General features: G+C 37.5%; 1 protein-coding gene across 1 annotated transcript in view; it reads left to right on the top strand.

Annotated features, from left to right (window-relative positions):
- The first annotated feature begins 3,254 nt into the window (after positions 1-3,254).
- Positions 3,255-16,721, top strand: part of LOC118837146 (cytochrome P450 7B1) — a 310,918-nt gene continuing 297,451 nt past the window's right edge. Inside the window, exon 1 of the mRNA XM_036744136.1 lies at positions 3,255-3,476. Coding sequence (XP_036600031.1) covers positions 3,364-3,476 — 113 coding nt within the window. The 5' untranslated portion in view covers positions 3,255-3,363. The remainder of the gene's footprint in view (positions 3,477-16,721) is intronic.

Genomic DNA, 16,721 nt, shown 5'->3' with positions numbered 1-16,721 from the left:
ACCCTCCTATAGAAGCCATTTCCAATAATTCAAATTTGCTGATGCAATAGGGATTTGACCTTACTTCCCATTCCCATGAAATCTTCCTCCCACCTCCAACTAGGCCATCACTGAGTCCATCATTATCACCAACAGTACACAGTTTAGCTTTATCTCATTTAATTTCACCTGCAGTCATGGTGGTTTGCTAGCAATGGCAGGAGGGAGTGGCTTGTGATGGTCTTGAAAGAGGCTGTTCCCAGGACTTGGAACCCATCTGCTATGACAAAGTGTCACTGTGACTGTTGAGTTCATGCTTCAGGATTATGTCATTGCTTGATATTAGTAATGACATTTATCTTCAGTACTTCAGCCAGGCTGGTTCCCAGCTTAGGCTCAGGATACTTTTTGGAGTAGAGCAGCTCCTGGTATCCTATAAAGAGGAGAGAAATCTCATTCTGGCAGCTTTGATTTAGTTGTCATTCCTGAGGTCACAGGCAGGTAGTGGATAGTGATCATCTAAGACAGGAAGTTCCTTCTTTGAAAGGTCCAATCAATCCACAGTCAATAAATATTTATAAAGCAACTACTATGTGACTGTTATGGTGAAATTTGCTAGGGATACAAAGGGAAAAAAAAGAAATATCTCCTGCCTGCAAGGAGCTTACTTTGTACATTCTTTTGGGGAAGACATCATGAATATGTATATATGTATACATATATGTGTATATGTATACATATATGTATATATATACATATATGTATATTTCAGGCATAGGAGATTAGCCTGTGCAAAGGTATAGAAACATGAGTACAGAAATTTCCAGTTATAGATATTTCCCCCAAAAAAGGATAGGGCAGAAGGAAGGGAAAAACAGGCAAAATAAGGTGTGCCTAAGGCTCAGAGAGTTTATGGGACCAATAAAACTTAGGCCTGGCAAACCTGAAATTTTTCCAGACCTCAGGATAATCTTTTTGTAAGAGCAAAATGAGTCAGATACAAATGTTCCAGTGTTTCCCTTTAGATGTTGCTTAGTTGTTTTTCAGTTGGGTCTGAATCTTTGTGACCCCATTTGGCATTTTCTTGGCAAAGATACTGGAGTGGTTTGCCATTTCCTTCTCCAATTCATTTTATACATGAGGAAACTGAGGCAAACAGAGTTAAGTCACTTGCGCGTTGTCACACAGCTAGTAAGTGTCTGAGGTTAGATCTGAACTCAGGAAGAAGAGTCATCCAGATTTCAGGCACTGCACTCTATCCCCTGTTACACCCTTCTGCCCTTGTGTTTCCCTAGGTGTGTTCATAAACCAGGGAGAGTGTATGTGAGGGACCCTCCAAAACAATTATGTGGTCCTGATGTCAAGGTTGATGCACTGGAACAAGGAATAAGAAGCTATATGGTTAAAAAGCCACACTGGCACTTCTGAGATATTATAACAAGAGTCAGAGGAAGGCCTCAAGAATTTTGGTTATATCTTCCGTAAAGCACATAGATAAAGATGCAGACAAAAATTGCACAGGATGAGAAGATGTAGAGAGGCTATTATCTGTGTCAATGAGATTGAAGAGCCATTTAAGTATTATCTAGCTTTATGCCTCTCAAATTTCTGGGATTTCCCAAAGGAGAAATGAAGGAAGAATGTGTGGAATTCAGATTTTTCAAAATTTAAATTCCCACAGAATGCAGTCCTGGCTACTTAGTTACACCACAGCTTCATTATCTCCACTTTCAAATGTTTACTCAGGAATTAACCCAGAGGAAATCTATTATAAAATGTTTCACTCTAAATTATTTCATTCCATAAGTACTTAATAAGCACCTACTATGTGGAAGGAACTGCCAGGCAATGTAGGCAATAAGTAGACATGGAAGACATAACCTTCTTCCAAAGAGCTTACAATCTAGTGAGACCCTATGAAATCCTTCTTTCTCTGCACTGCCCCACCCCCCCAAGGCAGAGGAAATCAACCTCAACCTCACCTTTCTGTGCTATTCCAGACATAAATAATCATGTGAGGATTCAAGTTAGATATAAGAGGTCTTTTGCCTTCCCCAAACAAGAGAACAGTAACTTTCTGCAGTGATCCAGAAGGGTACTAGCTTCAATATGATAGAGCTTCTTACACAGTTGGAACATGAGCCAATCAGAACAACTTCCAAACTCATCTCATACCTTCAGATATCCTGGTGACTTAATAATCAGAAATTTTTAAGCTAAAGTGACCATAGAGACACCGAAAGTATCACAGTTTTAGAACTGAAAGGGATCCTTCTTTTTCAGAGGAGGAATCTAAGGCCAGGGAAGGTTAAATGATCTGGCTGAGGTCCCACATGTAGAGAGTAACAGAAGCATAATAGAAACCTAGTTTTCTGACTCCAAAGCCAAGTACTCTTTTCACTACCTTTCAACCTTTTCATTTCACACATGCAAAAACTGGTGTTCAAAGAAGTTGTAACTTGCCCATGTAACAAATGGCAGTTGAAACCGAACCCCAGGTTTGTTTGTTTCCCCCCACTCTAGCCAGTTGTTCTCTTTTTTTATGTTACCTACCTTCGTTCTAGACTAAGATTTAGGAAATCTGGGGTCTAGTTCAGGCTGTGCCTCTCACTAATTTCAGGAGTGACCTCCAGCCACTAACAAACTCCCTGAGTTTTCTTTTTTTTCCTGTTAAAAAATATAGGGATAATGTTTTGCCCTGATTTTTTTTTCAAACATGATTCCTGTGAGGCTCAAATGAGACAGCGAAAGTGAGTGCTTATTAAACATAAAGCATTCTCCTTGGTTATTATTATATAGCACCAGAGGCGCGGTGAGAAATCAATTCTCTCCGGAGTCGGGAGCAACTTGCGATCTCTCAGTCTCTCTGAGCATTGAAATGGGATTCCTCACAGCCCTTCAGGGTGCAAGTTTCTGCAAATCAGAGCAAAGTAGGTCTGCCCCTCTCTCTGCCTCTGTTTCTCGCTGGCTTTTTTGGATTCTCCGGGGCCAGGAAGAGGGAAGCTGATCTTTTCAGAGTTAACTCCTCAGCTCCAGGTAGTGGGGCAGGATGAAGACGTGGGCGTGTTGAGCTCCCGGGTGCCTGGGAAGGAAACCAGGAAACTTCTTGACTTAGCAGTTTTTGAGCCCGGGACAGTTAACAGCAGAAGCAGCAGCAGCACATCCCCAGCCAACCAGGTTCGGTGGTTTCTTGGGGCCAGCCCCACGCCTTGAAGCAAGAGGAAACTTTTGGGTTCCCAGCTTCGCCCCTCCCCTAGCCTCTAGAGAAAAGGGCGGGACCGCCCCCGAGAGCTGACCACAGGCTGGATCTCAGCTCTGGGACTGTGAGGCGCCCCTCCGAGATCCCTGGTCATTGCTGGAGCACAAACAACTGGCGGGAAAACTATGGGCCCCTCCTGGCTTCAGTGGCTGCTGAAGCATCTACTCTGCCTGCCTGGCCTGGCCATCGCTACCGTTCTACTGCTCTTGGCTCTGGGGTTGAGAGGGAGGCGGAGAAGGTAAGAGGGAGGCCCCCCACCCCACCCCAACCCAGGCTGACTTTACGGTTGGCCTTAGCTCACTCTGCTGGAGTCGTCTTCTCTGCCTCTGGTTTAGTAGAACAAAATCCTTTTCATTCAGCCTGCTATCCATCCACCTCATGGCTACACACACCTCTCTGTCTCTGTCCCTGCAGCCCCCTGCCAAGTCTTTTCATAACAGCGCTGTTCATTATCACATGGACAATTTTACTGCGACCTTTTATTCCAGAAGAGAGCTCTATGGGATGACTGCAGGTATCCAGAGTCTTACAGCTGGGCTTTGATATCTTTTAGGATGGTGTATAATGACCAAAATTTATTCTGTGAATATCATAGTTTTGGGACCTAATGCTGATGCTGTTCTAGTATCACTTGTCTCAAGGCTACAAGTTGTTTTAATGTATGCTTCAACCAAGGCATTTGTGTACCCTGACAAAGAGAAGTGTATACTTTATTTTCTACTAAAATTTCGTCTAAGATTGGGGGTTGGGAGTGGAGTGGGGTGGGTTCTGATACTTCAGTTTCCTTACTTTGCTGAGGAAGTGTTTGAAGAAAACTTAGCACAAGAAATGAAGATTAGATCCCTTCCAAGAATTGAAGACTTAGTTGTGTCACTTCTGCTGGTTGATAATAGAATTGCTTCTTTGTAAATTTTTTTCTTGGTTGACTTGAAAACAGATAAGGAGTTTGAACAAAAAGCCTTGTGTTTACTTACTTAGGCAGTATCTCTCCTCTCCCCCACTCCCCACCCTCAACAACCTTGTTTTGAGAAAATGGCATTAGTTAGACTTAATTATCCAACTTTGGCTGAACTGTAATTGTACTCTCTGAAAATGAGTAAGTTTGAAGAGAACTCTTTCCTTTACAGATGACTCTTCATATTCAATTTTTTTAAAAACAGAAAGAATGTCCTAAAACGTGCCTTCTCACAAGCTGTGTCTTTTGAAGATTACAATTTTGTTTTAGAATCATGATATTTTATTTATTTCTGGGATTTAGGAAAAGCCATCTTCAATTTTTAGGGTGATTCCACATAGAACCTGCATTCTTCCTCTCCCCCACAGAAATATGAGTCAACACTATATGTAGAATCTAGTTGAGAGGTAGGGGGACAAGCAGTTTATTATTAATTCTGAGTCCCACTTAATTCATTATACACAATGAATAAATTTATGAATAACCACTAATATATTAATATCTGAAGGAGTAGATGGGGAAAACTTGATAAAGTGAATAACAGAAATATCTAAATGGATCAGTAAATATTGCTCTATAATGGATTTATTGATATGACTATTGGGATTGGAGTGAGAATAAAGAACCTGGAAAACAGTATCCTCTCCTAGAGGTAGAGAGAGAATCAATGTTGTATTGTAAAAATGGAGACAGATACAGACTATTCAGGTGAGTGTCAGGAACTGGGGCTCACCTATACATAAAAAGGAGACATGAGTTTAGGGATGGAAAGTAAAGGATATTTTTGGATAAAGGGAACATGGGTTGAATATGACTACAATTCACCTTCTACCTCCCCACTTCCTTTTTCTAGCAACACACATTTGGATAAGGGAGATGTTTCAGTGAATAGGTACTACAAAGTTAAGTATAAAGGGAAGATTTTTCAAGTTGACTTTTGTGAATCGTGCAATATATACTGAGAAAAAGTAGCTGCTAAATTGTCTGCTGTGACGGTTCAGTTATTTGGGGCATAAGGTGTGGATGTGTCTTAGAGTCATAAGAAAAAACAGTTTCAGAGTTTTCTGACTCAGTTTTGAGACTGTGGTTGCTGATTTGCCTAGGATAGGACATAGAATATTAGAATAAATTAAGACTACAGTATGTGTTGGTGATTTGCACATGAAGTGCTAAAGAGTTAAGAAATATTTAGGGTAGTTACTAGAGAATATTTCTGTGATTGGGTACTTGGTTATAAACAGAAAATGAGAATCTGGTTACTAACTAACTATAAGCTAAGATGTGTTCATTTATTAGAAGGACCTAGTTGGTGAACCAAGAAAGGTTAGTGAGAAAGAATTAAGAAGAGGTGAAAAGTACATGTTTAAGAACTTTGTCAACCAGAGTGCCCTTTCTTCCCACCTGTTGCTGAGAAGAAAGGATAAAGAAAATCTATTCTGCTCTCTGTTTTCACTGGATGTTGTGATGAATGAAAAACTGAGAGACAAGAGTTTCTGGGTAATTAATAATTAACTTATTAATTAGGTTAGCTAATAATAAAACGGTGGCCAGTAGTTTCTCTTGGTAACCAAAGACCCCTAATGGACATACTGAATACCTTAAATATATATTTTTTTCAAAGGGAATGTCCCTGAAAGGAAAAATCAGCCCTAATTGGTGGATATTTAAATGAGGAGGTAGGCTAAAAGTCTTCTTATTGAGAACATGGCTTGATTGTGAGACTTGACTGCCTCTAGCAATCTGGACAGGGGAATCCATCTCCACCCAGACCACCCTGGTCAGTTTTCTTCTTTCGTGAGCTGGGTCACCCTAAACTCCAATGGAGGAGTGCAAGGACATGGGCTTATTCTGGCAACAATTCACCTACATTAGATTCTAACTATACTTCAAATAGCAGTAAGGTCTCCTCATTAAATGGGGTCCTGCATAAGATTGAGGAGCATGGTGCCTTGAAGATTAGAACAATCTCCTCTATTAGTCGTGGCCTTCAGAGACTGGTTGACTGACCTACAGGGGCTGGTCCCTGAATGGGGAAATAAAAAAGGCTGGATCCTAATTAATAATGCATTATTAATATAGCTCTAACAACACACATTTGGATAAGGGAGATGTTTCAGTGAATAGGTACTACAAAGTTAAGTATAAAGGGAAGATTTTTCAAGTTGACTTTTGTGAATCGTGCAATATATACTGAGAAAAAGTAGCTGCTAAATTGTCTGCTGTGACGGTTCAGTTATTTGGGGCATAAGGTGTGGATGTGTCTTAGAGTCATAAGAAAAAACAGTTTCAGAGTTTTCTGACTCAGTTTTGAGACTGTGGTTGCTGATTTGCCTAGGATAGGACATAGAATATTAGAATAAATTAAGACTACAGTATGTGTTGGTGATTTGCACATGAAGTGCTAAAGAGTTAAGAAATATTTAGGGTAGTTACTAGAGAATATTTCTGTGATTGGGTACTTGGTTATAAACAGAAAATGAGAATCTGGTTACTAACTAACTATAAGCTAAGATGTGTTCATTTATTAGAAGGACCTAGTTGGTGAACCAAGAAAGGTTAGTGAGAAAGAATTAAGAAGAGGTGAAAAGTACATGTTTAAGAACTTTGTCAACCAGAGTGCCCTTTCTTCCCACCTGTTGCTGAGAAGAAAGGATAAAGAAAATCTATTCTGCTCTCTGTTTTCACTGGATGTTGTGATGAATGAAAAACTGAGAGACAAGAGTTTCTGGGTAATTAATAATTAACTTATTAATTAGGTTAGCTAATAATAAAACGGTGGCCAGTAGTTTCTCTTGGTAACCAAAGACCCCTAATGGACATACTGAATACCTTAAATATATATTTTTTTCAAAGGGAATGTCCCTGAAAGGAAAAATCAGCCCTAATTGGTGGATATTTAAATGAGGAGGTAGGCTAAAAGTCTTCTTATTGAGAACATGGCTTGATTGTGAGACTTGACTGCCTCTAGCAATCTGGACAGGGGAATCCATCTCCACCCAGACCACCCTGGTCAGTTTTCTTCTTTCGTGAGCTGGGTCACCCTAAACTCCAATGGAGGAGTGCAAGGACATGGGCTTATTCTGGCAACAATTCACCTACATTAGATTCTAACTATACTTCAAATAGCAGTAAGGTCTCCTCATTAAATGGGGTCCTGCATAAGATTGAGGAGCATGGTGCCTTGAAGATTAGAACAATCTCCTCTATTAGTCGTGGCCTTCAGAGACTGGTTGACTGACCTACAGGGGCTGGTCCCTGAATGGGGAAATAAAAAAGGCTGGATCCTAATTAATAATGCATTATTAATATAGCTCTAACAACACACATTTGGATAAGGGAGATGTTTCAGTGAATAGGTACTACAAAGTTAAGTATAAAGGGAAGATTTTTCAAGTTGACTTTTGTGAATCGTGCAATATATACTGAGAAAAAGTAGCTGCTAAATTGTCTGCTGTGACGGTTCAGTTATTTGGGGCATAAGGTGTGGATGTGTCTTAGAGTCATAAGAAAAAACAGTTTCAGAGTTTTCTGACTCAGTTTTGAGACTGTGGTTGCTGATTTGCCTAGGATAGGACATAGAATATTAGAATAAATTAAGACTACAGTATGTGTTGGTGATTTGCACATGAAGTGCTAAAGAGTTAAGAAATATTTAGGGTAGTTACTAGAGAATATTTCTGTGATTGGGTACTTGGTTATAAACAGAAAATGAGAATCTGGTTACTAACTAACTATAAGCTAAGATGTGTTCATTTATTAGAAGGACCTAGTTGGTGAACCAAGAAAGGTTAGTGAGAAAGAATTAAGAAGAGGTGAAAAGTACATGTTTAAGAACTTTGTCAACCAGAGTGCCCTTTCTTCCCACCTGTTGCTGAGAAGAAAGGATAAAGAAAATCTATTCTGCTCTCTGTTTTCACTGGATGTTGTGATGAATGAAAAACTGAGAGACAAGAGTTTCTGGGTAATTAATAATTAACTTATTAATTAGGTTAGCTAATAATAAAACGGTGGCCAGTAGTTTCTCTTGGTAACCAAAGACCCCTAATGGACATACTGAATACCTTAAATATATATTTTTTTCAAAGGGAATGTCCCTGAAAGGAAAAATCAGCCCTAATTGGTGGATATTTAAATGAGGAGGTAGGCTAAAAGTCTTCTTATTGAGAACATGGCTTGATTGTGAGACTTGACTGCCTCTAGCAATCTGGACAGGGGAATCCATCTCCACCCAGACCACCCTGGTCAGTTTTCTTCTTTCGTGAGCTGGGTCACCCTAAACTCCAATGGAGGAGTGCAAGGACATGGGCTTATTCTGGCAACAATTCACCTACATTAGATTCTAACTATACTTCAAATAGCAGTAAGGTCTCCTCATTAAATGGGGTCCTGCATAAGATTGAGGAGCATGGTGCCTTGAAGATTAGAACAATCTCCTCTATTAGTCGTGGCCTTCAGAGACTGGTTGACTGACCTACAGGGGCTGGTCCCTGAATGGGGAAATAAAAAAGGCTGGATCCTAATTAATAATGCATTATTAATATAGCTCTAACAACACACATTTGGATAAGGGAGATGTTTCAGTGAATAGGTACTACAAAGTTAAGTATTTGTGTTGCTCTTGTTCCCCATTTGATTCTTTTGAGAGATTCAGGCTCTTCAGTGAATTACTGACTGATAGGACAAATACTTCTTCAACAGTTTTTAACTATGAGTCTTATGATGGGAAACAATGGGAGAGGAAGAAGGAGAAAGATTGACCAATGCATTGACAGGAACCACTTGGGGCAAACCACTTTGGCAAGCAGACCTTACAGAAAAGAGGCACATAGGGAAGAAGTAAATAGTTAACAACTAAAATTGTCCACTTCATTGGTCTATCATATCTTAAGGCTCAGATGTCTCATACAGCTGTCTGGTTTTTGAAAACATTGTCTGATGCAGGCCTCTGGTCCTCTGGAGATCTTTTCTCTTAAGTTGGAATGGGTGGGACTTCAGAGCAGTTTCTAGTGGATTTGCCTCTCTGTTAAAATCTCTTATAAAAATAGATCTTAATACATTTTATGTTTACTTTGCCAATCACCATGTCAGGTACTGAAAGCTAGCTCAAACCTTGTGGCTTTGCTAGTAAGAACATTAATTTGCAAACCTTTTAGACAAGAGAATTTACATTTTTAGGTTATCAAATTGTCATGTTGATATGTTTAAGAAATGCAAATAACAACTGGAAAATTAGAAAATTCTGAACCCAATTTTTATATTTGGCGAACACACATACACACACGTATACATACATATAGACTCAAACACATACACATAAGATTGTATTATGCTTATTTTCACTTGTCATTTGTTTCTCTTAAGGTGAATAACATCTTCCTTCATAAGTCCAAGTCTTTCCACATTTTTATAAATCCACCACTCATCATTTCTTATACTACAACAGTATTCTGACCCTGTCATGTTCTGTCTGGGAGATTGTCTATGAGAGTTTTTTCTCCCCAGTTTCCTGTATTTCCTCTGTTCTTGGCTGTAGGTTTTATTTCTATTCTTGGCATAGATTTTATTTATACAAGAAAATTTTAATTTAAAATAAAATTATCCATTTTATACTTCAACACTGCTCTCTCCTTATAATATGGTTTAAGATCTGATACTACTGGATCTAGTACCATCACATCTTTTTCCCCTGGTTTCCTTGTAGTTCCTGACCCTTTGCTCTTCCAAATGAACCCTGTCATTATTTTTCTGACTCAATAAGATAATTTTTAATTTAATTAGGATGGCATTACATAAATAGATTAGTTAGGTAAAATTGTCATTTTAAAAAATTATATTAGCTTTACCTACCCATGCACAATGAATACTGCTTCAATTATTTAGCTCTAACTTTGTTTGTATAAAAGGTATTTTGTGTTTATATTTGTATAGTTCCTGTGTCCATTTTGGCAGGTACACACTCTTTTTTTTTATACGGTCTAGTTATTTTATAACCTAGTTAATATTTTAAAACTATTGATTAATATGGCTGACAGTGTAGTTTCCCTATTTTTCTCTTTTGATTAAACCTGATTTTAGTTTTAACTTTGAGATCAATATCCCTGCTTTTTTTGTATAATAAATTCTACTCCTAACCTTTATTTTATATTTGTGTGTTTCTCTCATTTTAATAGCATTTCTTGAAAGCAACATATTGTTAAATTCATATTTTTAATCAGCTATCAGTTTCCATTTTGTAGGTAACTTCATCTCATTCAAATTCTAAACTATAATTACTTGTATATTTTCCTCCTTCCTGTTTTCCTCACTATCCTTCTTATCCTATTCCTATCCCTCCTCACTCCTCTACTTTACTTCTACCTTCTACCTTGCCCTCCTTTTTCTTAGCCTGCCTCCCTCCAAGAATCCCTCCCTTATCTTCTCCTTCCAACCTATCCCCTTACCCCCTTATTTCATTCTGAATTTAGATTTCATACCCATATATATACATTATATATGTGTGTGTATATATGTATATACCCTTCTAAATATGTGTGTGTATATATATTTCCCTCTTTATCACATTCCTGTTAATCTACACACACTTCTATACTCCCCCTTTATCCTATTCCCTATCCCTCCTTTATCTTCTTCCTCCTCCCTATCCCCTTAACCCTCTCATTTCTTTCTGAATTTAATATAATTTTATACCCTTCTACATATATATGTATTATTCCCTCTTAACTCATTCCCAATTAGAGTAGGGTTCTAGAACTACCTGCTGTCCTCTGCCATCCAATTCCTCTGTATCAGTTCTTCCTTTAACACCTCATTTGTATGAGATAATTACTCTTTTTACCTTTTTCTACATCATTTTTATTTTTAGAATCACATCGTACGTGGCTCTACACTACTCTTTCTTTTGAACTACCCAATTACTTATGACCATCTTAGACATACAGTTTACATTTCTATGTATAAAAAGTAAATATTGAATCTCTTGTAATTGTTTACCTCATATTTCTCTCAGATCATGTATATCAAAATATCTGTTAAGTTTGGGTTGTTTTGAAATAAAGTCCTGAAAGTCTGTCAATTTATTGAATTTTTTTTTTTCATTCAGGATTATACTTAACTTTGCTGGGTATATTTTCAGCTGGAACCCAAGTTCTTTTACTCTTTGATATATAATGGTTTAAGACCTTTGGTCTTTTAGTATAGCTGCTGCTAGGTCTTGTGTAATTCTAATTGTGGCTCTGCCATATTTGAATTGTTTTTCTTTCTTGTTGCTTATATAATTTTCTCCTTAACCTGAGACTTTTGGAGGTATTAGACTGATTACCAAACTGAAGGTCTACAGAGCAGTTGTGCAGACCCCATTGTTGTATGCCTGTGAAACCCGGACAGTCTACCAGTGCCATGCCAAGAAACTGAATTACTTCCATTTCAGTTGTCTTAGGAAGATTCTGAAGATTACCTGGCAGGATAAGATACCAGACACTGAGGTCTTTACTTGAACTAAACTGCCAAGCATTCACTCTTCTTCAGAGAGTGCAACTCCAATGGGCTGGTCATATTATTCAAATGCAAAATCACGCTTGCCAAAAAGACTGTTTTATGGAGAACTCACAAAGGGCAAGTGTTCACATGGTAGTCAGAAGAAGCAATATAAGGACACTCTCAAGATTTCTCTTAAAAACTTTGGAATTGTGTGACATGGGTGACATTGGCACAGGACCACTCAGCATGACGTGCCCACATTAGAGAAGGTGCTGTGTTCTATGAACAAAGCAGAATTGAAACAGCTCAAAGGAAACACAGGCTGTGCAAGTTTGGAGTATCCACCCCAAATGTTCATATGGACTACTTATGTTCAACCTGTGGTAGAGCACTCTAGCTTGTATTGGCCTGATCAGCTACAATCGGACACGTTGAATCTTGACTTAAGCATAGTGATGTCATTTTGGTCCACCTTGAGAGTGAAGGACAACAACCAACCAACCGACAGGTTTTCCTCCAAAGATCTCTTTCAGATGGTGATTTTTTCTATTTCTACTTTCCATTTTTGTTCTAACATTTAAGGACAGTTTTTTAAATTGTTTCTTGTATTATTGTATCAAGACTTTTTTTTTTATTGTAGCTTTCAGGTAGTCCAGTTATTCCTATGTTTTTTCTTCTTGATCTGTTCTCTAGATCAGTTGTTTTTCTTGTAAGACGTTTCACATTTGCTTCAATTTTTTCATTTTTTGTGTTTTTTTGGAGGGGGGAAGGCAAGGCAATTGGGGTTAAGTGACTTGTCCAAGGTCACACAGCTAGTAAGTGTGTCAAGTGTCTGAGGTTGGATTTGAATTAAGGTCCTCCTGACTCCAGGGCTGGTGCTTTACTCACTGCGCCACCTAGCTGCCCCATTGTTTTATTATTTCTTAGTCTCATAACTTCACTAGCTTTCCTTTGCCCAGTTCCAGTTTTCTAGGAGTTGTTTTCTCCCTTAAGATTCTGGATTGCCTTTTCCATTTGTTTTACTTTCTTTTCATTATCTTCATGTTTTTCTTGAATTGTTCTTACTTTAAAAAAATCCCTCAATCTTTCTTATTTGATTTTTGAAGTTCTTCTATGAATTCTTTTTGGACACGGGAAAATTGGCATTAAACTTTGGAGTAGGTAGGCCTTTTTTGCTGCAGTGTCATCCTCGAAGATGTACCCCAGTCTTCTCTATTCCCACTGTCTGTGACTGGGTTTTTTTCTCCTTTGCCTGCTCAATTAAAAAAAATAGCAGCTTGTTATTATAACCATCTCTAATCCTGGGGTGTGGGGGATGGTGCCTCTGGCCTGAGGTCCTTCTTGCTGTTATTTTTTGAGCTTTGTCTCTGTGCTCCCTTCCCCCTCCAAGCCACAGCTAGGGGCCCCTGGCATACTATGCTGGAAATACTCTTGCTTCCTGAGAACCTTCCAGTGGCTATGACCCTCAGTTCTTACTTCTGGCCTGGAACAGAGACCAAGAACTCGGCTCTCCTGTAAGTGCCAACAGTTAGCAGTGTTCCTACCCCACTGTTTCTGCACTCACCAGATGTGTGCTGGTTCCTTCTCATCCAGGACCTCGTCTCAGCAGCACAGATGAGCCTGGTGTGCCTTGTCAGCAGAGGCTCCCTCAATCTTCCCCCAGTCAGATGCCCAGTTCCCCACACTGTCTGGGAGGTGAAAATTCCTATAGCTGAGGTGGAGGCTACCTCCCAACCCACTGTTTTGCCTCAACTCTTGTTTATTTTTACTGCTCTATATTCACTCTGAGGTGCTGTTTGTCTTACTTGTGGAGGAAATCTGGAGAGCTTAGAATTTTCTGACCTACTCTGTCATCTTCCCCCAAATGAAATTTTCGCTATAGCTATTTATTTCAGTATTTCAGTATAGCTATTTATTCAGTAGTTATTTTCTTTTAGCTGTTCATTTCCCCTTAGGAGGATGAGATTCCTCTAAGGATAAGAAGATGACCTCTAATACAGAAATTAATTCATTTAAAAAGTTTTCAAATTAACTTCAATTGTAGCCAGAGGTTCTGTGATGGGAAGCACAAACACATTGGGTAATCAATTTCAAAACATTCCATACCAAATAGATTGTTTATAAGTAATAATAAATAATAAAAACATTTTCAGTTAGTAACCGTGTTCAAATGAATAACTTTGAGTAAAATTGGATATTATCTCTTCAAGGCAACACAAGATAGACCATAAGCCATTCTTCTTTTAAGATAACTAATTGTGCTGAAATTCTTTTCATTAACACAGAACAGAAAACAGTTATGCTATTAACCTTACTAAATAACAGAGTTATATTTTGGTTTCACAAATCTTTACATCATTGCCTAATTATTCCCCTACCATTGTGAGACATTAAAGGACCTTATCTTAAACTAGAATATATTCTTAGTAACAGGCAGATAACAAGACCAAAAATTCATCTACCTGGTTATTTAGGATATTAAAAGGACTAAAATTCCAATACCTGCATCTTATTGTAGAAGCTGAGATGTTCTTCAGTATTCGCTTCTGAGATAAAGATCTAATATTGTGTTCATATTGATCAACTGACATGATTATAGAAATTTGCCATAAAAGAAGAATAAGGGCATAAATATATTGGAAGAGGAAAGTTCAGGCTAGAGTAACATAGATCAGGGCTTCTTAAACTTTTTCCACTTGTGACTCCTCTTAAATGGTAGGATACTTTCCATTCAAGAGGAAATTCCTACTGGGGAAATCGAGTCAGGATAATCCTACTTTATCCTATGCCAAAAATCATTTTCCCAGTTTTTCCATGAGAACTCCAACTGCAATTCATAGATAAATATAAACCCCAAAGGGTTACATGGATCACTGGCCTAATAGCATTTTTGATGATCTGGAGTCAGTCTCAGAATAATATAAATTATATTCCGATAAAATCTATTCTGTCATAACCTATACAAAAATACATACCTTTTAATGGCCAAAATACTTTACCCAGTATAGCTTATGTAGGTACAGTAGATAGAACTCTAAGCCTGGACTCAGGAAGATCTAAGTTCAACTCTGGTCTCAGAAACTTAATTAGCTGTGTGATCCTGGGCAATTCACTTAATATGTTTGACTCAGTTTTCTTCACTGTAAATTATAATAGTAATCCTACTCATACTACTACTACTACTACTACTACTACTACTACTACTACTACTACTACTACTACCACCACCACCACCAAACAGTAGCAGCATAAAATTAATCGACAACATGTTGACAAAAGTAATATTTAATAAATTATTGAATCATGCAAATTTGTTGATGAAAATGGAAATGTCTCATAGCAGTTCAGGATTAGGTCATTGCCACTAGAAATTTGATAAAATTTGTCTTTAGGGAGTCCAGATTTGTTGATTAATTCACATTATGTGATGAAGTGGTTGAGACTATGTAATATACCACTGCAGGCTGCAAAAATTTAGCATCTACCATTTACCTAGAAAGACACATTCAGGTGGCTTAGCATTATACCCCAAAAATTCTCTAGCCTTTATAAATGAACATGACAAATTTCCAAGATACAATTACAGTCTCCTAAGTATCCTTGAAGTTTCAACAAACTTTATTGAAACTAGAATATCCTTGCAGTTTGCTGCTCTGAAAAAAAAAACCAAAACATGAATCTATGAAAAGTTTAAGAAAAATGTTTTTAGTAGATTTTACTGGTACAGTCTCCAAACTACATGAAACAAAAAAAGCTTTCAAAATATAGAGACAGCAGAAGAAATAAAATTGTATCAGAATAGGAGAAAAGATATGTGACCTCTTTCAGCTTATCTGCTGCTGGAATTTTCCTGAGATTTCAGAAGATGAGTTCCAACACTGTTATTCATTTACCAAAAGCAGTTTATTTTTTAATCAACCAGTTCAATAGTCCATAGGACATTAAATGTGAAACAATAGCAAGGGAATAGTGACTTGGACCATTTTTATCTGAAATAAAAAAATGAGAACAAAATCATAAAAAATAATATTCCAATGTACTTATTCAATTAGAAAAACCATTTTTAGCCATCTGTAAATAGTTTAATAGAAGATAAAACACAAAAGAACAGTAGTAAAATAGCTACCGGTCCCAAGTTCATTTCTGTCTTAGCCCTATCAAATATAAAAATGAGAACATCATAATAATAATACAGTAGTAACAATAATAAACTCACTTATACTTAGCATTTTAAAGGTTTGCAAAACCTTGTTATTTACTGTTTTGTAATTCTCATTTTTTGTCATTCTCTAATTCTTTCATGTAGATATTGTTTGTATGGCCAGAATACTGCTTTGCAATAGACATGTGTGTGACACACACACATATACTACGTGGTAACACTACACACGCACATACACACACCCTGCTTACATGAGAAATTTTATACCTACATTGAAATATGAAGACATAATAACATATTATAAATATTGAGTTTCTTTACTCATTTGAAAGACGATTAGTCATAATCCTAGATTTATAATCAGACAAATTTTAAAAAGAAAACAAAACTGATTCTATGAGAATTATTGCCCTTTACTGCACTGCAAGTGAAACTTGAACTTAATGTTGATTTTTATAGCAGTTACATTTGGATGTCACATGGGCATCTCAACTCAACATACCCAAAGTAGGATCAGAGATCTAGAAATCAATGGGATTTCAAAGGCCATTTAGTTCAACCCAATTATTTTACAGAATGTAAATTGAAATAGAAATTTTATAGCATATAAAAAAGACAAGATAGTAAAGATTAAATTGTACATACTCCTCAAATGCTTTGATCTGTGGTGCTATTTATAAATGAATCCCTATAGGCATTTGCATCATTTTATTTTATTTTTTGGTCTAGACCTGTGATGTTGGGAAGTCCTTCTCCAGCTCATTTTATAAATGGGAAAACTGAGACAAACAGGGTTAAGTGACTTTCCTAGTGGCACACAGATAATAAGTGTCTGAGGCTGGATTTGAATTCAGGAAGACGAATCTTCCTTACTCTGGGCCTTGCAATCT

The sequence above is a fragment of the Trichosurus vulpecula genome, chromosome 1 (genome assembly GCF_011100635.1).
Source record: "Trichosurus vulpecula isolate mTriVul1 chromosome 1, mTriVul1.pri, whole genome shotgun sequence".
NCBI lineage: Eukaryota > Metazoa > Chordata > Mammalia > Diprotodontia > Phalangeridae > Trichosurus > Trichosurus vulpecula.
The sequence above is the reverse complement of the archived record's forward strand: the minus strand, read 5'-3'. Positions and strand labels throughout refer to the sequence as shown.